General features: G+C 39.9%; 1 protein-coding gene across 2 annotated transcripts in view; it reads left to right on the top strand.

The window, feature by feature from the left end:
* LOC131253335 (AMP deaminase-like) overlaps window positions 1–3,925 on the top strand; it is a 64,209-nt gene extending 60,284 nt beyond the window's left edge. For both annotated transcript variants that reach the window (XM_058254303.1, XM_058254304.1), the window contains 8 exons: window positions 641–793; window positions 993–1,046; window positions 1,446–1,556; window positions 1,704–1,877; window positions 1,951–2,031; window positions 2,872–2,970; window positions 3,240–3,366; window positions 3,559–3,925. In XM_058254303.1, coding sequence (XP_058110286.1) covers window positions 641–793; window positions 993–1,046; window positions 1,446–1,556; window positions 1,704–1,877; window positions 1,951–2,031; window positions 2,872–2,970; window positions 3,240–3,308 — 741 coding nt within the window. In that variant the 3' untranslated portion in view covers window positions 3,309–3,366; window positions 3,559–3,925. The remainder of the gene's footprint in view (window positions 1–640; window positions 794–992; window positions 1,047–1,445; window positions 1,557–1,703; window positions 1,878–1,950; window positions 2,032–2,871; window positions 2,971–3,239; window positions 3,367–3,558) is intronic.
* Window positions 3,926–27,435: the final 23,510 nt, after the last annotated feature.

Here is a 27,435-nt window from a genome sequence, read left to right as displayed (position 1 = left end):
TATATCCCTAGCGAACGATGCATGTAATGGTATCATGAATACTTGCACCTCAGAACTCTCTCTCTCTCCTGGTGCTCTTAATCTTCTCAGATCTCTTTGTTTCTGAAGCATTTTCTAACGTTGTTGCACTTCAATTTCCAATGGTTTCTATCTGAAAATGTGGGACTCTTCCTGAATCTTCTTTTACGATTGAATTGAATCATGCAATTGGAGATTCGATTGTATTATTTGAAAAAGGAAATATAAGATTTGGATGTGATTCAATCTAACAACTGAATCTCCTTTTGTATATTTTACTGCTCGAGTTATAATTGTACAATTTTGACAGCAATGTCGAAGTACATATTTTGATATTTTGTTCGAAGCGACTCCAGCATTACTTGGGTAGTCCTGCTCCTGATTCATTCAATTAAATTGCATGACATACCAAAGCTCCTGCTCCTGATTCATGCAATTAAATTGTGTGATATACCTAAGTAAAGTGACAGAATTTCTTGAACTGCTTTTATAGGTCCTTTCTACTTTTAGTTCTAAAAGGCAACAGATCATCTTGCAGATGTTAAATACAAGCAACTGTTACTTCTATTTGTAGTTTTGTACCTAGTAGCATCATCTGTGACCTCGTCTTTTGACTTTTCAGGTTGTTGGGTTAGATTTGGTGGATGATGAAAGTAAGCCTGAAAGACGGCCAACAAAACACATGCCTACACCAGCTCAATGGACCAATATATTTAATCCCGCATTCTCGTACTATGTGTACTACTGTTATGCTAACCTGTACACATTAAATAAGGTTCTTATCGTTCTTCTCGGTGCAGCTTTAATTCCAGTTCCATACCTACTTGCTTGAAATACTGTTACTTCTAATTCCTTGTAAAGTTCTTTTGGAACAACACCAGCTCATTACAAGTAAATGTTTTTGTTATATCGATATGTTTGTGCACAGCTATAAAATGGGAGAATATTCTGAACTATTTACTGTTTTCTCTCAGCTCCGTGAGTCAAAGGGCATGACAACAATCAAATTCCGTCCGCATTCAGGGGAGGTAAGAATTTATTTTCTTCTTAGTTCTCTGTTTTAAGAGGTTTTCTAATCTTACTTCCATGCCCAATGGCACACGTGCAAGATTTGAGCCGCTCATCAGGAGGGCGTCCGCTGTGGATTTCACAATTTCCAAAACTCAGTAGTCTGGTAATCCTAACTGGTGGGTTTGATGAAAAATAGATGGTTTAAAAAGGTTGCTGAGCTTTTCTAGCCATCTTTTTTTCCCAGATGATTTCTTGGTTGGTCTGATTTTTGGCTATCATGACATCCTGATGGGGCCCTCTCGATGAGCAACTCAGATTTCACATGCACGTGTCTGTGAATAAAAGAGGATGTGAGTAAGATAAACAAATTTTCTTGTTTTTTGTACTTCGTTTCTCATGAGCTGTACTGTTTGAAGGCTGGTGACATAGACCATCTTGCAGCAACATTCCTTACGGCTCACAATATTGCTCACGGAATCAATCTGAGAAAATCACCTGTCCTCCAATACCTGTATTACCTTGCACAGGTAATCAAACTTTTATTTATTTTTTTCCCTTTCATAGCTAGTACTGGTCGGTTTGGCACAGTTTGTTCTCTTGATATTTTATGCTTGATACTTGTGGCGGGGTTTATCTACCAAAACTTAACCACATGATTATATTTTTGTTCCCAGATCGGTCTGGCCATGTCACCTCTAAGCAATAACTCCTTATTTCTAGATTATCATCGGAATCCTTTTCCAATGTTTTTCCTACGGGGCCTCAATGTTTCTCTCTCAACGGATGATCCTTTACAAATCCACTTGACAAAAGAGCCTCTTGTTGAAGAATATAGTATAGCTGCTTCAGTGAGTTTGCTCTCTGCATCCTTGTAGAATTCTCCTAATTTGTGGAACAGGAAGCTAACCAATTCAGTTGCAGGTTTGGAAGCTAAGCTCATGTGATCTTTGTGAAATTGCCCGGAATTCAGTTTTACAGTCAGGATTTTCACATGCTCTCAAGGTATATAAACTTAGTCTTTTAAGTTGCAAAATGATGCTGATGTTTAAGGAAATTACCAGTACCTCTAGTTATGTTAAGGTGGCTAAATTCTCTAGATCTATAAGAAGGGTGCACAAAAATTTTATCCATTCCAATGAGAATGCCATCAAACCTGTTTATGCTAATGAGTTGTAAAATTTAGGAGTTAATGTATTGAGGAATTATATGATTCTCAACCCAAGGATATGCATGTCATCTTTGGATTTTCAGTTTGTATTAGTGTGGCCTATGGTTCAGTGATCCATGTTGTTGATCTGATGAAGCCTATCAAATGGACCATACACCAAAATCTCCGAGAATGGAAGATCGTATCCACCTAATCTTTGGCCTTTTCAGTTGAATGTGGGTGATAGCTGCATTTCGTTTCCTAACTATATATTCTATCAAGGCCTTTTGCGGCTTGATCCCTCCGCTGTGAGGCGGCCCATCGTATCAACATTTTAGATCACACAACCATGGCCCCATTTCTGCAAATGGACTATCCAATGATGCTAAACATATCCTTTGGTTGAGGATCATATAATTCAGCCTTTTGAGTATCACACCACATCTCTATTACCTAATCTCCATTGTGTTTGCAGTGCTTTTTAGGAGCCTTTTTTCTGAATATTCTCCCCCGCTCCCCTTCCCCCCTCATCAATCACCTACAAAGCAATGCAATATTTTATCAATGAAAACCCACTAGCAAAGCATCTGTTCTGTTCTCCTTAGTGATCAGAGCATCTTCAATGTCGCAAATTGTCTGTAAGCTTTGATTATTATTGAAGTTTTAACTGAAGCTCGACTATTATTCATTGCCAGTCTCATTGGATCGGAAAGATGTATTACAAGAGAGGTCCAGATGGGAATGATATTCATAAGACAAATGTGCCTCATATCCGAATTGAATTCCGTGACACGGTATGTGATCATTTTACTTCTTCTTTTTTCTTTTTTCTTCACATTTGCTGCTAGCCATTTTAGGTATGTTTTACAAGAAACCACTGAACCTGAGAATGGACTCCCATTTAGCTCAATCACCTGTGTTGTCTCCTGTTTCCAAAGATTGTAATTACTCTCTTATTGTTTTGGTAGCATCTCCTTCTACCCATGTCCACTCTCCTTAGGTTTTTGGTTTGAGAATTTACTTCTGGAAGGAAAATTTGTTGAGAGGAACTGCAATTTTGTAGATATGGAGAGAAGAGATGCAGCAAGTTTTTTTGGGCAAAGCTAATATCCCTGAAGAAGTGGACATGTGAGGCGTGCAAGGTGCATGATGTACTAATCTATTCTTGATTATCGGCAATCTGTTCCCTGGTAAGCTTTTCAAGGTTCATGTCTCTATCTTTTAGACAGCTGTTTCTTCTCTGTTTTTCATCAGAACATTGTACAAAAAGATGAACGGTATGTTTGTTCCGAACAAAAAAGAGGTAGAAAAAAAAAAAGATGAACTGTATGACCTTTGTACCACCTTGATCAGTTTTTATTATTTATTTTTCATATGTGCAGAAGGCAAAAGACCCAATATTCCAATTTCATCTGGCATATGTGATTGCAGCGCTGTGGGGATCTTTTACCCAAAGAGTTTCGAGCTGAAAATTTGGTTCACACAGGCAAAAGGGGAAGCCAAGAGGTGTGAAGTGGTTGAAGCATACCCAATAATTGTAAGATAGAGAGGTCTCTAGTACTCAAAAGAGACAGTTGATGAGTTATCATTACATACACTGGGAGAAGAATGTTCTCGCAGCCAGTGTAGTTTGACCCTTTTAATCTGAAGGGTGTACTTATGAAATATAATTGCCTGTATTGAATTTTCTAGTGAAGCTCTTCTTCAAAAACCCTAGTAATTAATATATGCTCTCTACATGGTGGCTGATTTTTTATTTTTTTTTAGCTTGGACTTAAATTAGGTCTTTTTCATTTGGTCTCATCCAAGTTGCACCCATGTTACTGTTTTATGGTTTTTATCCCAAACTTTTGTTGGATGATTGGAGCCATCTGATCAGTGAACTTCTTGGTGGGGTTGTGCACATTGAAGTCATGCCCTTGATAGAGGCTGCTTCTAATCCAGAACACAAAAAGCTGTTGTGCATCCGGTTGAGATTTTGAAGCCTGGCAATGGCCTGGGCGAGGCTTGGATTTTGAGCTGGTCGGGCTGGGCCTTTGGGTTGGCCATGTTCAAAATTTTGTTTCCATGTACCCATGCAGGGCCCATTGTTAGCCTTATTTTTAAGGGCATGTTTTGAGCTGATATGACCATGTGAATCTGATACAAATAGAGGGAGCAGATAATGATTAGGAGTATAAATGGACTTTGCTGGCCCGTCAAGTCAGCCTACACGTCATGCCTTTTGAGCGACAGCCCAGGTTCTAAATTCAAGGCCTAATAGAGTGGGCTTGAAGATGTAGGGTTGACATTTCTAAGGTCCAACCAAGTTACCTGGAGCCACATTTAGCCGTCAATGGCTCGTAGTTGCATATTCATTGAGGAAATGTCTACAGGAGAAGAAATCGGTGCGATACTCTGGACGCTTGATTTCTTGCAGGTATACCAGATCTTTTAACACGGACTCCATGTGGTAATGCAGGACTAGGCACCGTGGGTTTCTTTTTTGTAGAAGATTCATGGGTTCATCGGGAAATAATGATCACATACTTGACAGTGTGTTAGCTTACCATGTAGTCGTGATGTGTGCATGTTCCATGCCGTCTGTCAGGTGCATCCCTGATAGTTGGGTTTGTATGGCACCACCACGATGTGCATGGTATCTCCATGACTGTCTGCAAATATACTTCTTTATAGTATAATTGCGATCTGATTGATGAAGTTTCAGGCAACCGCCAGGAAGTTCCTGTAGGTGGAAGCCATGTGGGGCCCACCATCTGCTTGTTCATCAGTTTTGCTGGCTCATGGTAGGACATGATCCCAAAAAATGAAGCAGATCCAAAACTCAAATGGGCCACACGACACGAAATCCACCACTGGAACCTTCGTTGGGCTATAGTAGTTTTGGATCAGGCGAATGTTTTTGTTTTCAATTCATCCCAGTGGCCTCAGGAAGGTTTCAACGGTGGGCATTATCCACCCCCCACTTGATCTGCCTCATTTTTTGGGATTGTCCTACTGTGAGCTGGCAACACTGATAGATGGAGTGGATTTCTCATGGACATTGTGGTGGACCCTAAATAGCTTCCGTATAGCCATACAACCTTAAACTTTTGCTGCTATATATATATATATATATATATATATATATATATATATATATATATATATATATATATAAAATGAAAGTCACTAACTTAACTAATGTCTGTTGAAAAGCCAATTGGTGGAATTTTGTATTGTTTGGGAACCACCATAGGTGGATTGTAATTCAAAAATTACAATGCATGATCCCGTAACGTTGATTGGGGAACATTTGTTGCGACCCAATACACTGAAAGTATGACTGTATGAAGGTTGGTGGACATAAGATCAACATTGGAGTTTTCTCCTTTCTTTTTCTGTCTTTCTCTCTTCTTTTTTTTTTAAAAAAAAATTATTTATTTATTTTTAACTTGTTGATTTTAGTCCACCTGTTTAATTGACTATTAGACAGTGTTTTATTATAATCAACTTATGTAATTAACTATTAGATAGCGTATGATTATAATCAACTTATATAATAATCTATTATATTGCACATGTAGTAGCTTTGTGCTCTCATTACTTATCCTTTTCCTAGGTAAAGGAGGGTTGTGTCAGGTAGGTAGCTAGCATAAACTTATACCATAACTTCCATTATGAGTTCAAACAATATGACATTCTAAACTCATATGTTCCTCATAAGTGAGCTGCTACATTGAAACCTGGATGCAGTGAAAAATGGGTAAGGGCTAGCTTGGGCATCCCTTGAAAGCAATGTGTTGCAACAATATCTAGTTGCTTTGATGAGAGTAGAGAAGGGTTCTTGTGTCATCATGCTGATGTACACGGGTAAAGAGGTTAATTTAAGAAAATAGGATTCGTCTTGCCACATGAAATATAGGAGCATTCACAGGTAAGAGTATGGAGTTGGTAAAAAAAAAAATGAAACCAATGACAGTTAACAAAACTTAGATCAAGTAGAAATGAGTCAAAACTAGAGAAATTGATGAATATAAATTTTTGTATATGAGAAAGGACAATAATAGAAATGGGTAAGGAGAGTGATAAATAAATATTTAAAGGATAAAATTATAAATGTTAGCAGAATAAGTGATGTGGTTTTATTATTGAAACTTGCATTATAAAGGAGATGATCAATGTTATTAGTGCATATGCGTTGCAGGTAAGGTTAGTGGATAGATTCAAGAGAACTCTCAAAGCATATAGACTAAGTAATGCAAGTAATTCTGAACGAAAAAACGATATGATAAGGGGCGACATACATGGTCATGTAAGAAAAGAAAGTAGACGATATGAGAGGATACATGGAGGATATGATTTTGGAAGAGGATATGAGAGCATACATGGAGGATATGATTTTGGAAGAGGAAATGAGATGGGAGATGCTATCCTTGATTTCACCATGCATACAATCTCTTGCTAGCAAAGACATACTTTAAAAAGATAGATAAGCGTTTAATAACTTTCAAAAGTGGATCATATACAAGCCAAATAGATTTCTTTCCTCTTGGAAGATAGAATAATCAATATACAAGGTTTGCTAGGTTAAACCAAGAGAGAGTCTAACTACGCAACATATGTTAATAGTTATGAATGTTTACATTAAGAGATGGAAAAAAAAAAAGTGTAAAAAAACTAGATTATGAAAATTAAAAGGAGAGAAAATAATGTTATTCACAAATAAATTGAAAGAAGAATGAAAGTAAAATATTGATAAAGAAGCAAATGTTGTGTGGTATGAGATGGCTGAGCAATTTAGAAAAATGGCAAAACATGTTTTATAACTATTTAAAGGGAAAATTCAATCATATAAAGAAACTTGGTAGTGCAATGACGATGTATAAAAAGCTATTCATTCAAATGTTTATGTTTTAAAGCCTGGTAAGGAACTGTAAATGAATAAAAATTTGAAGTACATATCAATGCTAAGAATAGTGAGGCAAAACTTCATAATTATGATGATCTTCATAATATATTCACAAAAAGAGATAGGGAGAAATGTTTCAAACTTACCAAGATTATGTTAGATGCATTAAGTTCGGCAACCATAGGTTATAATAAAATACAATGAGATCAATGAAAGGTAGAGAAGTTATTTTCAAAATTTTTCTCCATATGGTCTTTATTAACTTAGAGAAAGCATATGGTAAAAGTGTTTTGCAAATGACATTTGTAAATGACATGGTTAATTAAACATACAAGACAACGAGATATTCGCAGAAATAGATCCAATGGTGGATGTTGTTTCAAATGACATAGTTTCGATTGACAAGACAAAGGAAAGCATATACATAAAGCTAGGTTTACAGAGGGGCGTTATAGAATCTAAAGGATTTAAAATTATTCGGACTAAACAAAGTATAAGAAGTGCAATTTTAATAATAATAAGAGTGAAAATAATTAATTAGGTAAGATTGTTGAAGAAAAAGTTTCCAAAATGACTACTTTTGAAATCTTGAATTGATAATTCACAAAAGTCAAAAGATTGAGAAGGACGTTGCTCATAGAATTTAAGTTAGGTGAAAGAAATGGAGATGTGCGCATGTAGTTTTATGTGATCATCATGTACTATTCAAACTAAAAGGAAATTTTTATATGATATTTATAAAACCAACCATAATATATGAGACAAAATATTAGGCAATTAAGGAACATATGCTTATAAGATGAGTGTAGTTGAAGTGAGGATGTTGAGATGGATGAGAAAAAATAAGATTAGAAATAAATGCATTGGAGGGAATAGAGGAGTAACATCAATAAGAAATAATAACATGAGGAAAAGCAGCATAGATGGATTGGCCATGTACAACAAAGACCAATAACCATTGTAACGCCCTGAAATTCGGGGGTCGAGCATAACTCAGCTCCCGAGTTTCAAAACATCACTCATGCAACAGATTGAATGATGGATGTATGTTGTCTGTATGAGTACATAAAACATAGAATAGATTAAGCCAAACTGCAAACATAATTCAGGGATAAGTGAAGAACGCAAGCGGAAGACTTAAAGAAATATATGTGTACATGTGCAAATCCCTGAAATACATATACATACCAGGTCATACTTACAAGTGTTACTATCAAATTTACAAGTATCAAATGACATCATCTATTCCCAAAAAGAAATCCTAGAATTTCCGCGCATCAGAACAAGGCTCACTAGAACCCGCCTGAAAACTGCATGAAAGAAAATGCAGCCTCATCATCCTCGAACTCCTGCTCTGCCTCAGGGGTCGCATCAACATCTGCAACTAAGACAGAGTCTGGTGGGTGTTTAAGCACCGCCCCATAACGTGAGAGTGAGTGATCAACTCAGTGGAACAATATAGCAAAGGTTAACATGTTATCAATTCAATCAAGCAGTAATGACAAAGCAGAACAATCAAACATGTCCTAAGTACTCTTATTAGTACAAGGATGTATGCAGAATGATGCGTGCCCTCGCCTATACACCCTCAGCGTCTTCCTCTTACGTTACGCATGACATCACCTCAAGTGCTCCACCTCTTCCAGGCACATGCAATGCGGTACATGAATATGATTACCAAGTTGTTATTAGTTCTTTTCATACAGTAAGATTTGGAAGCTAAGGTACCTTCCTCATATCAATTTCCACACAGTGATCCATTCTAGGGTCGTCAGTCCTAGGTAATCTCAGACGATCATATGGTTTTAGGTCGTTGCAAAGGGCTCGTCACCAATCAATGCACGCCTATCATACCTTCGTTATACAATAAGGCTCGTCACCTCAATGCGGTATCCAGGTATGCTCGAGGTCACTACAAAGGGCTCGTCACCAATCAATGTAGGTCGCAGCACGAATATAGTGTCCCATACCACCATAATCGGCTCACGAGTTTGGTTGCTCACTGGTCACTACGGGGAGGCTCGTCACCCCAGAGTAGGCCGACAGCTCGACCACAGTGTCCCATACCACCATGTCCAACTCATGAGTCTTAGCGGATCAAGGTACAACGGTTAACGGGATTTCATCGGTAAGTTTGGTACCCTATATTCAAACTATAGCGTCCATATATGCCGAACATACATCGGACAATCGAGTTACTTGACGAACTTGACTAGCACGAGCGCACGTTGGGTTGAACGACATAGAGTGCGCAAACACTCCGTGTGGCCAAACCACTGCCGACAACTCTAATACGACTCGGGTTCGTCAAATCACGTCCTTCGTGGCAAAAGCAACCTCAGCCACGAACTCAAGGCCGATTACTGATTTCCTGGACTATTTCCTAGTCCTAAACATATTCCACTACAACAGATATTCATATCAACAATTTAGAATAGTAATGGAACAACAATTCAAATCATGTAATAAGTGAGCATTTGCAGAATATCAACTTAACATGGATTTAAACATAAATAATACTTGACATTAACAACAAGGAATAACTAGCATATGGGTAATCAATCATACACACCAATAGGAGAGTTGAGGATCGCTTCTCAACGCCCGCAAATAGGATAGTATGCTACCCTTTAGACCATACAGACATTTCTACAAACACTTAGAATACATATTTCAACATACATGACGCATGTTGAAGTACACGCAATTGGACAATTCCTTTTGCCAAGGAGTTAACACACATACAATTAGCACAAGTACACGATAAATAATCATGGCAAACACATGTTCATACTTTATACGTATACGGTACTTCCTACATATACATAGAATATGCAAATCTCAATATAACACATACATATCAGGAACGCAAGATAAACATAGCATTTGACATGTAAAATTTCATCCATAACAAGAATAAACCATTAACTAACATTGAAAGCCTTGAAAACCATAACCTATACGAATATAGTCCGCACCTTAAACCAGAAAAGAACACCGAACTGATTCAGACAATATGTCTTCGTCAACGGCGACAAGATAACCTAAAGCAAGAATAGAAATGAGCTATAACAACACATAGACTCTTCGAAACTCTAAAACAGATTAGGGTTAGGTTAACTTACCCAAGAAGGAACTTAGAATCGCCAAAATAATTATTCAAAGGTGATGGTTAAAGGATGTAGAGCAACAGGAAAGAATCTAAGATGATTCACCAACTTCTCTCTCACTTTCTCTCTCTTTTTTAGCTAGGGTTAGGAAATTCGTATGGAAAAGAGAGTGAGGGTTTTAAGGTCTTTATATAGGCTTAACATTGATGAAAATAACCCCAGGGCCAAGGTATACTTAGGTTATAACTAAATCAGGCCTCTCTCGATCTAACGGAGCACTTCCGGTGGTCCTTTTTCCACGTCGGTCGGACTTAAGCTCACTAACCATGGATCTAAGTCAGGCTGAGTTTTCGTACCGATCGGCTTTACAGATCAACCGTGGCAGACCACACTCAATTCAACGGGCACCGAAACTTGATCAGGTCCACAAGTATAATGACATGCCTGGGCCATCTTCCCTGATCCGAGGGTGAAATTGGGTCAAAATCCAACGTCAGATTGCTTAAAATCGTCGCGCAAGCGACACGACTCAGATTTTATAAAATCACATTTAATTTCTCACCGTTCTCACACTCTTCACTCCGGACTCAATTAAATTGACCTAGAACATCATCTGGACTTGATTTTTGAGGTGATGGCCAAGTCCAACATGATGACCATAAAAGCCTAAGATCATCGCTATCGGACTTTCGACGCGTGATCCAGGTCCGATCCAAAGCTTCTAAAAATTTCCAAGAGCAACTGGATTTAGCGATGAATCCCAGATTTCAGAGTAATATAGCGCTAACTATTCTACAGGTTTTGAGTCATGCAGATCAAATTTAAAGTGATTGATGCAAATTTCACAAGCAATCGAGTTTAGCGCTAATTACCCCAAAACTAGCTTCTAAGGAAAAAAAAATAGAGGTAGTACTCGGGTCTTGGCATTAAATTTTTCGGGTCATTACAATCTACCCCCCTTAAAGAAAATTTCATCCTCAAAATTCGTACCTTCTCATATTCTTCAAGGATCTGAGGGTAGCTCTTTCTGACCTCAGCTTCAGTTTCCCAAGTAGCCTCTTTTTCACTATGATGCGTCCATAGAACTTTCACAAGAGGGATGACCTTGCTACGCAATAACTGCTCCTTCCTGACTCGCAGAATAAATCAAAATGTCATCGATAAAGACAATGACGAATCGGAACAAGAATGGCCGAAACACCCTGTTCATCAGATCCATGAACATGGCCGGTGCGTTCGTAAGACCGAACGACATCAGAAGGAACTCATAATGGCCAAAACTAGTCCTGAAAGCGGTCTTCTGCACGTCCTTATTCTTAACGCGCAACTGGTGATACCCTGACTGCAGATCAACCTTCGAAAAGTACCGTGCCCCCTTCAACTGATCAAACAGATCATCAATCCTGGGCAAAGGATACTTATTCTTCATAGTCACCAGATTCAACCTGTGATAATCAATACATAATCACAAGGAACCATCTTTCTTCTTCACAAACAGGACAGGTGCTCCCCAAGGAGACACACTAGGCTGAATAAAGCCCAAATTCAACAAACCATCTATTTGCTTCCTCAATTCCTCCATTTCACTTGGAGGCATACGATATATGGGCAAAGAAATGGGCGCTGCACCAGGCATGAGATCGATAGTAAAATCAATCTCGCGCTGAGGGGGTAATCCAGGAATCGACTCAAACACATCTTCAAACTCCCGAACTACAGGCATGCTTTCAAATGCCGATCCAGCCATACTTTCCAACAGAGAAGTATAATAACCAAGACGAAAAGGGCAACTGACCTGAACTGGGAAAGTAACTGCCTCGCCCTCAGGTCTATGAATTGTCACCGACCTTACTTCACAATCAATCTCTGCCCGCATCTTCGTGAGCCAATCCATACCCATAATAACATCGTAATGGAAAAGAGGTGCGACAAAAAGATCAACAAGAATAGATCCACTCCCTAGATCAATTAAACAATCCATACAATGCTTGCTCATAGCAGAGGAGATCCCTGCAGCGGTAGTAAGTGTCACTCCTTGCATAGAAACAGTGCTCAAACTCAGACGCCTAACTGCCGCATATGATATAAGAGAGGTAGTGGACCCTGTATCCACCAACATAGAAACGGGAATACCTTCAATGCGCGCTGTAACCTCAAAGGATCTCAGCACCAAGTCAGCCACAGCCGCTTCAGCTGAGAGCGCATGAACTCGAGCCTGCTGCTGGCGATTCGGCGGAGGAACCATGGGCCGCTGAGGTGGCTTGAAGCTAGGTACTGAAGGTCTGAAGGATGGATGAGCTGGCGCTGAACGAAGAGGTGGAAGTGAAATAACCTGAGGCATCGGACGACTAATCCTCTGCGGTGGAGTAAAACCACTGTCCCGCATACGCGAAATGCAAGAACAATCCAAATGCCCCATCTTCCCACAGTACGAACAGCGAAGATCAGCTCGCACCTGCTGAGCGGGCGACACTGAACGCCTAGGAGGAGAATCTGCTCGCGGCCTCTTGCCGAGAAAAGGTGCAGGTCTGGGAACCATAGGTACTCGCATATGGGACGACCTGTCCTCGTCCTACTCTACTCGCAAGGACATGCTCACCAACTCCGCATAGGAAGAAATGCTAGCATAGCACATCTTCGATCGGATCTCAGGCCTCAATCCCTCAGTGAAACGCCGCATCCTTATCGGCTGATCGCTCAGAATCAAGGGAGCATAGCGACCTAGCTCAGTGAACCGGTTCTCATACTCCGTCACCGACATCCCTCCTTGGCGGAGGCGAAGGAACCACTCTCCTTCTCGTGTCGGTACGTAACCAAAAAATACTTCTCGTGGAAGCGTGCCTCAAACGCCTGCCATGACCACTGATACCCTTCCTCAACAGTGTGAAGAACACTGTCCCACCATAAACTGGCCTCCTTCTCAAACATGAAGGAGGCAAGCTCGACCTGCTCAACCTCTGAACAGTGCAGCGGTCTCAGCATCTTAGAGATGCAATCAATCCAGTACTCAGCCTCCTCGGGTCTATGAGAACCCACAAATATGGGAGGTCGTAAGCGTTGAAATCTCTCAAAGGTGCCGCTCGCACTAGCGCTCCCAGATGGGTGCATAAGTGAAGCAGGTGGAGTCGCCCCCACCGACTGAGCAAAGATGCCAGCCATGGAAGACAGAAACTGCTGCTGCTGCTGTTGCTGCTGAATCTGTTGCTGCTGCATCAACAACATCATCTGCTCAAATCTATCAGGAGGCGGAGCAGATGAAGATGCACGGTTCGGCTCAGGAACCGAAGGCGTGACTGGAGGAGCCATAGGTGGAATCACAGGTGTCGGCCCAACACCAGAATGAGACGGGCCCGACTGTGGATCCGTCTGGCTATCGCTTAGGGGAGAAACCCCAACAAGCGACTCGACCAAGGAGAGATGGGCCGAAGTCTTCGAACTCTTAGGGGGCATACCCTACATTCAATAGAGGATGCAACCTGCAAGATTCAACAACCACATAATCCACCCACCAGCATTCACAACACAACTTCAACAATAACCACATGCATTTCATTAAACAAAATTGTCATAATACAAGAAGTGCAGCATTACATGAATCACGACAGGGAAAGCATGTGAACTACACAATCTAAAACTTCAAACAACAAACAACTATGCCAACAACGACAAACACAAACAAAGCAAAGGACGACTACAACTGCAGCTACTCACCGGAATCAGGAGATGGAGGTGGGGCACCCTTATCCTGCAAACAACACAGGATAGACTTCAGAGTTCGAGTCACCTTCTTAAACTTATGCTTCAAAAGGCCTCGAAGATCCATGATATCCTGGCACAAAACAGCCTGCCCTTCCTCAAGCCGAGTGATACGGGCATCCCTGGCAGCCTGATCTGCGCTCTGCTTTGGTGCCACAGGAGGAGACTTCTCACTCATATCCTGTGCCTCGACCTCTTCCTCGTCCTGCTCTGTTTCTTCTTCAATGGGGCCCACCACTTACATACAGATATATATATATATGTGTGTGTGTGTGTGTGTGTGTCGACGACGAGGCCCAATTTTCATCTGATTCAGGGTCGTCTCATTAATATAGCGAACAAGTACTAGCTTTTCTGCCCCAAGCCTATAGCCAAACTCATGTGCAAGCTTACAAATGAGTCGGCCAAATGGGAGCAATTCGGTCCTCCTGTTCGAAAGAGCGATAAGGATAATCTGACGCAAGATGTACGTCGGCACACATAATTTCTCTCCTTGCCCCACCTGATACAGAAAATCTACCATCAGGCGCGTACATTCGTTGCGATTGCTCCACCTTGGATATACATTGAACGTACATATGTGGTGAAGCAAGCGAAAGTCGTCTGTCATGTTGGTAGCTAGAAGACTTCTATTCAGCTGCCATTCGACCAGACGACCACACAAGAGCCGGGTGCGACGATCCCTCTCGCGCATACTGCTCAAATTCTTCTCACTGGCATGCACCTCACCAAGCGGCATATTCAAGAGTTGGGATATCAAAGCGACATTGACCGTGGCCTCTCGACCACTTCCACAAGGAATCTTGAACTGCAGAGGCTCCAGCGAAGGATCACGAATGCTGGCATAAAAAGCTCGAACAGTGCTTGCATTGGTGCAAGACTCGCCCTTAAACAAGGGATACCAACCAGCCCCTTTTAGGCGCTCCAACAACAGAAACTTGCCAAATAGTCACGGATCTACATGAGCCTCAAAAAGGACGCTACGGCCTTCACAGACTCCATAAGATAACTCCGCCAACAAGGTTCTTCCAATGGGAGCTTGAGGATCAAGGTCCCGCTTGGTCTGAAATTCATGGGTAGCGGTCGTGCTCGCGGCGGTACCTCTCGGCCTCCGTGCACGGTTTGGGCGGCTAGGCCTGGCTTCATCCACGGGTGCTCTCTTCTTCCCCATCAAAGAAAGAAGGGTGGAGATGAAAAATATGACCGTGATAAACTCAAAGAAGGCCATGGAAAATGAGAGAAAAAGGAGAAATGAGAAGATTGGTGAAGCTTCCACACACTTGAGATTCCAAAGAAGGATTTGGGAGCTCAAATGAGAAGAAAAGAGAGTGAAATCAGCAATAGGGGTGAGGTTTTGAGATGGGTTGGTGGGTGTGCATGAAAAAATGGAAGAAGAAGGAGATTAGGGAGAGATTTGGTGGAGTTTTGAGAGAAACTTGAAGAAAAGGAGAGCTTGGGAGGGTGTTTTGTGAAGGGAATAGGGTTTAGGGGGGGATTTAATCAGCCAACCGGGGAGGGGTGGGCCACACTAGGCCTCAAATGCATCGGCTAAAGCCGGCTTGCCCGGCCTGGCCCGCTGAGCGACGAGGGCTCGCCGAACCGACGAGGTCATCGCCAGTCTCTGGACCGTCCGGCAATGACTCGCCATTTGGGCGAGGTTCTCCTAGCCCCTTATGTGGAAAATGATGTGGGTCCCCCCTGGGCCCCCCTGAAAATGCCCTGATCGGCCCCTTTGCTTGATTCGACGCCTATCGGGCCACTCAGGTTGAAATCTGATGCAAACTGAGGTTTACTAACAATTGAAGGGTTGAGATGGGAAGATAAACCATCTAGACTCATCAAAGGACTGTCTAGAAGAGATTTTGGGTCGCTGTGTGTGATCAGGAGTGAGCACAGACTCGATCTCGGTGATCGTTTTCAGTAAACTTTCGCCAATAGAAGCAACGGGACACAAACACAAATTCTACGATAAACTCACACCCAAATACACTAAGGTGGCGACAGCGTACGGTGTGTGACCATAATCCAGGTCCGAGTTAATCTAATTCGTGCTCTGATACCAACTTGTAACACCCTGAAATTCGGGGGTCGAGCATAACTCAGCTCCCGAGTTTCAAAACATCACTTATGCAACATATTGAATGATGGATGTATGTTGTCTGTATGAGTACATAAAACATAGAATGGATTAAGCCAAACTGCAAGCATAATTTAGGGATAAGTGAAGAATACAAGCGGAAGACTTAAAGAAATATGTGTACATGTGCAAATCCCTGAAATACATATACATACCAAGTCATACTTACAAGTGTTACTATCAAATTTACAAGTATCAAATGACATCATCTATTCCCAAAAAGAAATCCCAGAATTCCCGCGCATCAGAACAAGGCTCACTAGAACCTGCTTGAAAACTGTATGAAAGAAAATGCAGCCTCATCATCCTCGAACTCTTGCTCTGCCTCAGGGGTCGCATCAACATCTGTAACTAAGACAGAGTCTGGTGGGTGTTTAAGCACCGCCCCAGAACGTGGGAGTGAGTGATCAACTCAGTGGAATAATATAGCAAAGGTTAACATGTTATCAATTCAATCAAGTAGTAATGATAAAGCAGAACAATCAAACATGTCCTAAGTACTCTTGTTAGTGCAAGGATGTATGCAGAATAATGCGTGCCCTCGCCTATACACCCTCAGCGTCTTCCTCTTACGTTACGCATGACATCACCTCAAGTGCTCCACCTCTTCCAGGCACATGCAATGCGGTGCATGAACATGATTACCAAGTTATTATTAGTTCTTTTCATACAGCAGGATTGGGAAGCTAAGGTACCTTCCTCATATCAATTTCCACACAATGATCCATTCTAGGGTCGTCAGTCCTAGGTAATCTCAGACGATCATATGGTTTTAGGTCGTTGCAAAGGGCTCGTCACTAATCAATGCACGCCTATCATACCTTCGTTACTACAATAAGGCTCGTCACCTCAATGCAGTATCCAGGTATGCTCGAGGTCACTACAAATGGCTCGTCACCAATCAATATAGGCCGACAACATGAATATAGTGTCCCATACCACCATAATCGGCTCACAAGTTTGGTTGCTCACTGGTCACTACGGGGAGGCTCGTCACCCCAGCGTAGGCCGACAGCTCGACCACGGTGTCCCATACCACCATGTCCGGCTCATGAGTCTCAGCGGATCAAGGTACAATGGTTAACGGGATTTCATCGGTAAGTTTGGTACCCTAGATTCAAACAATAGCGTCCATATATGGTGAACATACATCAAAAAATTGGGTTACTTGATGAACTCGACTAGCACGAGTGCACGTTGGGTTGAACGACATAGAGTGCGCAAACACTCCGTGTGACCAAACCACTGCCGACAACTCTAATACGACTCGGGTTCGTCAAATCACGTCCTTCGTGGTGAAAGCAACCTCAGCCACGAACTCAAGGCCGATTACCGATTTCCTGGACTATTTTCTAGTCCCAAACATATTCCACTACAACAGATATTCATATCAACAATTTAGAATAGTAATGGAACAACAATTCAAATCATGTAATAAGTGAGCATTTGTAGAATATCAACTTAGCATGGATTTAAACATAAATAATACTTGACATTAACAACAAGGAATGACTAGCATATGGGTAATCATACACACCAATAGGAGAGTTGAGGATCACTTCTCAACGCCCGCAAATAGGATGGTATGCTACCCTTTAGACCATACAGACATTTCTACAAACACTTAGAAGACATAGTTCAACATACATGACGCATGTTGAAGTACATGCAATTGGACAATTCCTTTTGCCAAGGAGTTGACACACATACAATTAGCACAAGTACATGACAAATAATCATGGCAAACACATGTTCATACTTTATACGTATGCGGTACTTCCTACATATACATAGAATACACAAATCTCAATATAATACATATATATCAGGAACGCAAGATAAACATAGCATTTGACATGTGAAATTCATCCATAACAAAAATAAACCATTAGCTAACATTGAAAGCCTTGAAAACCATAACCTATACGAATATAGTCCGCACCTTAAACCAGAAAAGAACACCGAACTAATTCAGACGATATGTCTTCGTCAACGGCGACAAGATAACCTAAAGCAAGAATAGAAATAAGCTATAACAACACATAGACTCTTCGAAGCTCTAAAACAGATTAGGGTTAGGTTAACTTATCCAAGAAGGAACTTAGAATCACCTGATTAATGATTCAAAGGTGATGGTTAAAGGATGTAGAGCAACAGGAAAGAATCTAAGATGATTCACCAACTTCTCTCTCACTTTCTCTCTCTTTTCCTCTCTCTTTCTTAGCTAGGTTTAGGAAATTCGTATGGAAAAGAGAGTGAGGGTTTTAAGGTCTTTATATAGGCTTAACATTGATGAAAATAACCCCAGGGCCAAGGTATACTTAGGTTATAACCAAAACAGGCCTCTCTTGATCCAACGGAGCACTTCCGGTGATCCTTTTTCCACGTGCGGTCGGACTTAAGCTCACTGACCATGGATCTAGGTCAGGCTGAGTTTTCATACCGATCGGCTTTACAGATCAACCGTGGTGGATCACACTCAATTCAACGGTCACCGGAACTCGATCAGGTCCACAAGCATAATGACATGCCTGGGCCATCTTCCCTAATCTGAGGGTGAATTGGTTCAAAATCCAATGGTTAGATAGCTTAAAATCGTCGCGCAAGCGACACGACTCAGATTTCATAAAATCACATTTAATTTCTCACCGTTCTCACACTCTTCACTCCGGACTAAATCAAATCGACCCAGAACATCATCTGGACTTGATTTTTGAGCTGATGGCCAAGTCCAACATGGTGACCATAAAAGCCTAAGATCATCGCTATCGGACTTTCGACGCGCGGTCCAGGTCCGATCCAAAGCTTCTAAAAATTCCCAAGAGCAACTGGATTTAGTGATGAATTCCAGATTTCAGAGTAACATAGCTCTAACTATTCTACAGGTTTTGAGTCATGCAGATTAAATTTAAAGTGATTGATGCAAATTTCACAAGCAATCGAGTTTAGCGCTAATTACCCCACAACTAGCTTCTAAGGAAAAAAATAGAGGTAGTACTCGGGTCTTGGCACAAAATTTTTCGGGTCATTACAACCATTTGGTTAGGAGTGAGTGCAAGTCGAAGGTACTGAAAGGGGAAGGGGAAGGCTTAAAAGGACGTGGATGGAGGTATTAAGAAAACATATGGTGACATGTGGTCTAATTGAAGGCATGGCCCTTGATGGAGTGGAATGGCGAAACAGGATTCATGTAGTAGAAGAATGCGGGCTTTTTAATGTGCCTCAACCATACTTGTACATCGAGTACTAATATAACATTGCAGGGTGAACCAAAGCACACAATACTAGAAACAAAAAGTCCTAACACTACCTCAGGTCTAAGAATTAGTCAAAGCTAGTGCATGATCAAGTCAATCTGATTTACGCATTTTGGGTCTCCTAGAGGAAGACATCTTATAAGAATTTCATACCTTGCCATCGTTTGTCCATTCAAGTTACCTTTGTACATAAAAAAAGATATCCCAAAATCTATATTGAAAATGCATGAAGAAGGACATCAAGAGGTTTGTAGCCAAATGAACAATTTAATAGGGTTGATTAGGCTCTGGTTAAATTTCCATTACTATCAGACTCCTTCAAGTAGGTTTTCTGAATAATTGTGTCGAATAGGAACACGTACACTATATATATAAAAAAAACTTTAGACAATTCATGGTATGTATGTAACCATTGGATTTAGACTTTAATGATATAAGACATTACTTAGCATATTGGGATTATGATGAAAAGTTTAGAATCAAAGATGACTGGATGTAAATAACTTAAATCAGATCATCATTTATTTCATGATGATGTGATAGTCAAAATTAAAATCAAACCTTATTCTCAACAGTTGAATTGATGATTGATCACACAGGCTATGAGACATAAGCTCGGAATGTGTAGATGTATACCTATAAGTACACATAAGAAAAGTCCTTATATCATGATTTCAACATTAGGTTAAGTATTTGCAGGCGTGACAAATAAGATGAACAGATCTAATTCGTGAATGTATGTGTGTATGAGCGGATAAGAAGATCTCATAGTTGATTTACTATGATCGAGTGATCAAAAAGCAATGTGGACAATCGAATATCTTAATCAAGTGATGAATAGTTCCTTTAATAGTGGATTTGATAAACGATCGAGATACTAGGATATATGAGAGCCCAAAGCTTATTATGGTACATCAAGATTGGGTGGCACATCTGCAGAGGCGTAACATTGTTCTGGTGCTTCTTCAAGCTACGGTTCTCCTTCAGGTGGCGGTTTTGCATAGTCATATGCTAGAGCTAGTTGTTCTTCAGGCAGGGTTACAACATAAACCTGACTTGAAGCTAGCTGGCGAGATAGTTAACCTCATAAGTGCACAATTTCCTTAACATGCGGTTGTACTAAATCATCTGTGGAAGTGGATATGTGTATCGGTAGGAAACATGTTGTCTTCGTCTGACGATCGACAATTACCTAAATCAAATAGTGATTCTTCCGTGTCTTTGGGAGTATAAAGATAAAATCCATAGATATATAGTCATATTTCCATTTTGCTACTGACGATAGTTGCAGAAGTCCCGGAGATTTACGATGCTCTGTTTTTACCTGCTGATACATGAGACACTTCATAACATAATCATTATATCTATCTTCATATTGCTTCACCAATATTATCATTTTACATCCTGATACATCTTAGTACTACCTGGGTGAATCGCGAGCCTAGACTAATGTGCTTCATCCATGATAGCCTTATTCAAGTCAGGAATATCGGGTATGAATAAGCATTCACGATATCTAAATCTGTCATCTGTGCTGATACGTCATTTTGCCGCTTCTTCCTTCTCGCATTTTTCTTTAATCTCCTAAAGCCATTCATCCTTGTCATGTGCAACGATGACTCGACATACCAGCATCGGTTCCACAAGAATGTGGGCTAAATACACATGTGGCTTTTCTAAAGAGAGCTAGAAGTCGAGGTCCTAGATAAACTCCAACATTTCCTACTCTTTAATCAAGAGGGAGGTCAAAATTTCGTGAGTTCTTTTTCAACTCGGGGAATATGCTACCAAGTTGGCCTTTCTTGGATTGTAGGATGCTTTAAAGTTGAAGTCCTTTAAAATTTTCATTCACCTGCGTTGCCACATATTTAAGTCCTTCTGAGTGAATATATACTTCAGGCTTTTGTGATCACAGTACAGCTTGAACTCCTCCCTATAAGTAATGTCTTCAAATTTTTAGTATGAATACCACTGTTGCGAGTTTCAAATCATGCATAGGATAATTCTCTTCGTGCTTCTTTAACTATCTCGAGGCGTAACCAATCACTTTCTTATTCTATATAAGCAAGCACGCATCTTACTCCAATTCGTAACGCATCGCTATAAACCGCATATTTTGCTCCTTCAGTAAAGTAAGCATCGGGGTCGACATCAGTCTCACCTTAAGCTCTTAAAAAGCCTTCTCTGCGTCCTCATTCCAAACAAAATGAGTATTCTTATTAGTTAACTGCATCAAGGGTCACACGATTTTTTTTAAATTCATTAATGAATTGTAGATAATATCTTGTCATTCCCAGAAAGCTCCTAACTTTTGTAACCGTAGTGGGTTACTCTCACTTTAGAACTTTTTATACTTTAAAATAGTCAACCGCAATGCCTTTGCATTTCACCACATGCCCCAAAAACTTAACTTTCTTTTTTCATAAATCATGCTTGGATAACTTAGCATATAACTAGTGTTCATTTAATGTCTTCAGTGCCGCCTTAAGTGTTCTTCATGTTCCTCCTGAGTTTTTGAGTAGATCTGATTGTCATCTATAAAGACAATGACAAACCTATCTAAATATAGCCAAAAGACCCAATTCATAAGGTCTATGACAACTGAATGGGCATTCGTAAGTCCAAAGGGAATTACCAGGAATATATAGTGCCTGTGCCTTGTCATGAACCCTGTCTTCGTTACGTCCTTATCTCTCACCCTCAATTGATGGTATCCAAACCTTAAATCATTCTTCAAAAACAATTGTACATCCTTAAGCTGATCGAAGAGATCATTAATACGAGGAAAATGATACATGTTCTTTATAGTCACCTTATTCAATCTTCTATAATCAATACATAGGAGTAGCAACTCATCATTCTTTTTTACAAAGAGGACTGGTGCACCCCATGGGAACACACTAGGCCGAATAAATCATTGCTCGAGAAGTTCATCTATTTGAGCTCTAAGTTCTTACATGTCACATGGGGCCATCCTATACTGAGGCAGAGAGATTGGTGCAATCTTGGGCATAAAATCGATACGAAAATCTACTTCACGTCTTTAGGGTAATCCTGATATCTCTTGGAAGACCTCAAGGAATTCTCTTACTATGGGTATTTGATCTACTATAACTTCAGTTGTCTTCATCTCTTCCAAAGTGACTAGAAGTTCGAATACCTTATATCTACACCTACCTTATACAGTGAAAGGGGCTTGCTCAGGTATGTTTATAGTAACTGCTTTAGAAAGGCAATTCAATTTAGCATCAATGTGGGAGAGCCAGTCCATCCCAAGTATAACATCAAATTGTCGTAGGTGCATAACTACCAAGCCAACATGTATTACATGATTGGTTAAGGAAATGTGGCATGCTCGACATACTCTGCTTGACTTGACAAACTTTCCTACAGGAGAGGCTATAGTGAGGTGTGTATTTATACAACTTGTTTCCAATTCTAACTTTTCTACCATAGATCATGTAATAAAAGATAGCGTAACACCAGTATTAAATAATACAAAAACATATACACCCTTAATGAAAGTTGTACCTTCCACTATTTTTATCTCAGTTTCTTCATATCCATGTGCTGTTAAGGTGTAGACTCGTGCTTGAGGGTTCTTATTTGGGGCTTGGACTCCATGTTTTTGTACTTGGGATCTCACAGCCTGTAAGGGTCTTGCAACTATCGGATTCTGTAGCAGACGATTTCTTAATTGTGGAGGAAGAATACCCTCAGTTCTCATCTTCTTATACTATTGTTTGATCTAATGACCCTACATTTCGTAATACTCACAAATGATGGCCCGATCTGAAGTGGGGGCTGCTAAAAGTGTAAACCTCACTCTCTTCTCTGACATTGGTGGTGTGGGAGGTGCAGGCCTGACTCTGCTTTCAAATTCTTTAAATGGGATATACGCTTTGGCCAAGTGCTCATAGTCTTTTCCACCCTCGGGGCATTATCCACGACTTTAAAATATTTAGTAAAATCTACACAACACATCTTCATAGATATGCCTGGTCGTAGCCCATCTTTAAACTTTTCTAACTTGTTCATGTCATGCCCCAAATTCGATTTTCGGCGCTCATTCGTCATAAATTGAATCCGGTGCTAACATCCTTCGTGGCACCCTAATTTCGCTTCCTAGCTTACGCCAAGTTTCGTGATCAGAATTCCATAAGGAGGATTTTCAGGGTGATTTTTTTAAAGCATAACCATGAATGTACCATAAGCCAAACATCATCACATACATCCATTATAAAAGGATTTGAGTAGAGTACTGGAAGGGAAATACAATACATATATAAAATCTCCAAAAGGTCAAGCATGTGCTCCTGCCTCATTACTATGGTTGTCTAGCATAATCTGCATGTAAACAACATGCATAATCTTACTACGAAGCTTAGTGAGTGCGTGTGTGCGTGTACAATAGGTATGACAAGTATAACAATATCAAAGTACGCAGAAATGATGGAGAGCTATGCTATCACGTCCAGGAATGCTAGTGGTCATACCAATATTATACAAAGTAAAGGCCTATCGAGTAAAATGTCATATACAACAATGCAATAGAAAAACGCATGATGAATGAACGAGTTGTAGTGCATAGTGTCGTATGCCAATAGGAGCCTAGCACGCAAGATTACAACACATGTTAGTCCTATAGCAAACATGTAATGTAATTCTAGAATAGACTCCTGATCCCAAATAGTCCCATACCTATTGGGGATCGGGCCCACGATTGTATAACACTGAATTATATTTACGCATCTATAATCTCAAGTGTTACATGAATGTATGGTTACCATATGTCACATGCTAATCCTAATGTCTAGTTCCCATCTCATAGCAGTTCACAATTGGATCATCCCTAGGGTCTAATACACTTCCGACACTAGTTGTGACACATCGCACGCAAGACCAAGTGAGTGCAAGAGACCTCACTATTCGCCTCGTCAGTGGTATACGAAAACCCACCCGGCTCGCCGATAGCAAACCCATTTCACGAGCGGTCAGATGATCATCAATCTTCCACGTTCAAATCACTTTTAGAAAAAAGTCTTTTGTGCAATCAGGTATGAATCAGTACAATTTAAAGAAGCGAGAGTGCAATTTTGAAAACCTAGAGTTGAATCACATGAGCAATCAATTAAAAAGTTTCTTTATCAATAAGTTTATATATCAAAATTTTCTAATGTGTTCAGTGAATTCTATTTACTTTCCATAACATACTACTATTTCATAATGTTAGCCATGCTTATCATCACCTTAAGTTTTTTTAAATAATCAAGTACTGATTCCGAACTTATCACATTTTTCTTCTTTTTACAGTTTTTTATTTTATATCAACGGTCCCTTTTATTTATTCATTCTTTTCAGACTTTTCATTCATTTCTAGTCTTTTCATCATACATGACCTTTTTGTCGATCTCTCTATTTTTTTAACTGGTTCTTTTCATCTTTTTAAGGTGGATAAAATTCTCTAGACTTAATTATCAATATCTATCAATGATACACAAACTAACAATGAAAAATTCTAGTACAATTCACATAAAATAATTTGAATGTGGCTTGTGACTTAGATTAAGATGATATTTAAACTTCCTCTTAATCGATTAAATGAAAGGACTTAAGCGATAGTCTTACTCAGTTGATCAAACTCCAACAATTTTAAATTCAATCTCTTGTCTTTTCATCATACTTAAAGCATTCTTAATTCCATAAATTATCATTTCCCAAACATGTTTTTAGCTTGAAAAATTAAAAAATTTCACAATTTTTGCTCAAAACTATGAAAACGTTGATTAGTTTACCTAATCCACACCCCCAACCTAGAACCTACATTGTCCTCAATGTAAAAGATATGAGCATGTATTGCACATGAGATAATGAAAAGAAATGGGAAGTGATGGGAAGATAATACCTGAAGAAGGAGAATTGAAGTATTTTCAAAGTTCTTAAAATGTAAATGGGTTAGCATGAAGATTAAACAAACTGAAATCAAACTATCCTGATCCTAAATCCTATGAAAGCCATAAACCTAACTACACCTCTGTCAAACTAGGAGGTCAATCCTAGTGCACAGGATCAATCAGACGCATGGACATGTCCTTTGAATCAAACTTCTCAACAAATGGCTTGAGACGATATCCATTCACTTTGAAAACATTGTCATTCGTCAAATTCTTTATCTCGACGGCCCCATGAGGATAGACATTAGTAACAATGAAGGGACCGGTCCAATGAGATCAAAGTTTACCCGAAAAAATGTAACTGAGAATTGCACAGAAGGACTTTTTGACTGGTTATGAATGATTTTCGAAGGATGTTCCTGTCATGGAATACATTCATCCTGTCCTTGTAAATTCTCGAGTTCTCATAAGCATCGTTCTGGATTTCTTCAAGTTTATTTAGTTGAAGTTTGCGCAGGGAGCCAACGTTGTCCAAATTAAAGTTCAAATTTTTTATAGCTCAATAGGCTCTATGCTCCAGCTCCACAGGTAGGCGACAAGCTTTCCCATATACGAGTCTAAAGGGAAACATTCCAATGGGGGTATTAAAAGTTGTACTGTAAACCCATAAGGCATCAGTCAAGTGAATTGACCAATCATAACAGTCAGGGTTAACCATTTTTTTCAGAATTTATTTAATTTTCCTGTTGGAAATTTTGGCTTGCCCGTTTGTCTACAGGTGGTATAGAGTGCTCACTTTATGAGAGATGACATATTTCTTCATTAAGTTCTCAAAATGGCCTATTACAAAAGTATGAACCTCCATCACTAATGATGGTCCGAAGCTTCCAAACAAGAAAATGATATTTTCTTTTAAGAATCGAATGGCCATTTTATGATCATTATTCCGACACAGGATCACTTCGACCCACTTAATGACATAGTCTACTGCTAACAAAATATAAATATTCCCAAAAGATTGGGAGAATGGTCCCATGAAATCGATGCCCCAGCAATTAAATGCTTCAATGATAAGAATGAAGTTCAGAGGCATATTTCGACGGGACAACCCTCCCAATTTTTGACAACACTCACAAGCTTTGTAAAACTCATGAGTATCTCTGAACATCATGGGCTAATAAAAGCCGCACTGTAAAATTTTGGTCATGGTCTTTTTGGCAGAAAAGTGACCACCACATGCCTAAGAATGACAAAAGGGGATGACACTCTGATGTTCATTGTCTGGCACGTATCTCCTTAGAATTTGGTCTGAGCAATATTTAAATAAATAAGGATCATCCCGAAAAAACTTATGTACCTCGATGAAGAATTTTTTCTTATCTTGTGCAGTCCAATATGTTGCATGAAACTTGTAGCACGATAATTTGCAATGTTAGCAAACCCAGGTAATTGGGAGAGTTTAAACAATTGTTCACCAGGGAACATATTGTTTATCAGTGTCAACTCAAGGGAATTAGGGAGGTCAAGTCGAGAAAGGTGGTTGGCCTCTATGTTTTCTATTCTTTTTTTGCTTCATATTTCAATATCAAATTCTTGGAGTAAGAGGATCCATTTTATTTGGCGGGGCTTGACATCCGTCTTAGAAAGAAGATACTTTAGCGCCACATAGTTCATGTAGATGATGATCTTGGATCCAATCAGGTAGGACCTAAATTTGTCCAAAGCAAACACTACGGCTAAGAGTTCCTTCTCCGTGGTGAGTAGTTTACTTGGGCAGAATTTAGAGTTCTACTTGCATAATGAATAACATAGGGCTTCTTTTCTTTTCTCTGGCCTAACACCGCCCCAATAGCATAGTCAGATGCATCGCACATAATCTCAAAAGGGATGCTCTAATCGAGTGGCTACATGATAAGTGTGGTAGTTAACATGCCCTTGAGCTTCGTGAAAGCTTCTTGGCATTGTTTAGTTCACTCGTATGGTACATCCTTTTGAAGTAAATTGCATAAAGGATGAGAGATATGACTACAATCCTTTATGAATCGTCTATAAAATCAAGCGTGTTATAGGAAGGATTGCACATCACGTATGCTCTTGGGTAGAGGTAGGTTAGAGATAAGATCAATTTTTGTCTTGTTTACCTCAATTCCCTTGGATGAAATTATGTGTCCAAGCACAATTTCCTTGGGAACCATGAAATGGCATTTCTCCCAA

This window comes from Magnolia sinica, chromosome 8 (genome assembly GCF_029962835.1).
Source record: "Magnolia sinica isolate HGM2019 chromosome 8, MsV1, whole genome shotgun sequence".
Taxonomy (NCBI): domain Eukaryota; kingdom Viridiplantae; phylum Streptophyta; class Magnoliopsida; order Magnoliales; family Magnoliaceae; genus Magnolia; species Magnolia sinica.
Note: the sequence above shows the minus strand (reverse complement) of the source record. Positions and strands in the feature narration are given on the sequence as shown.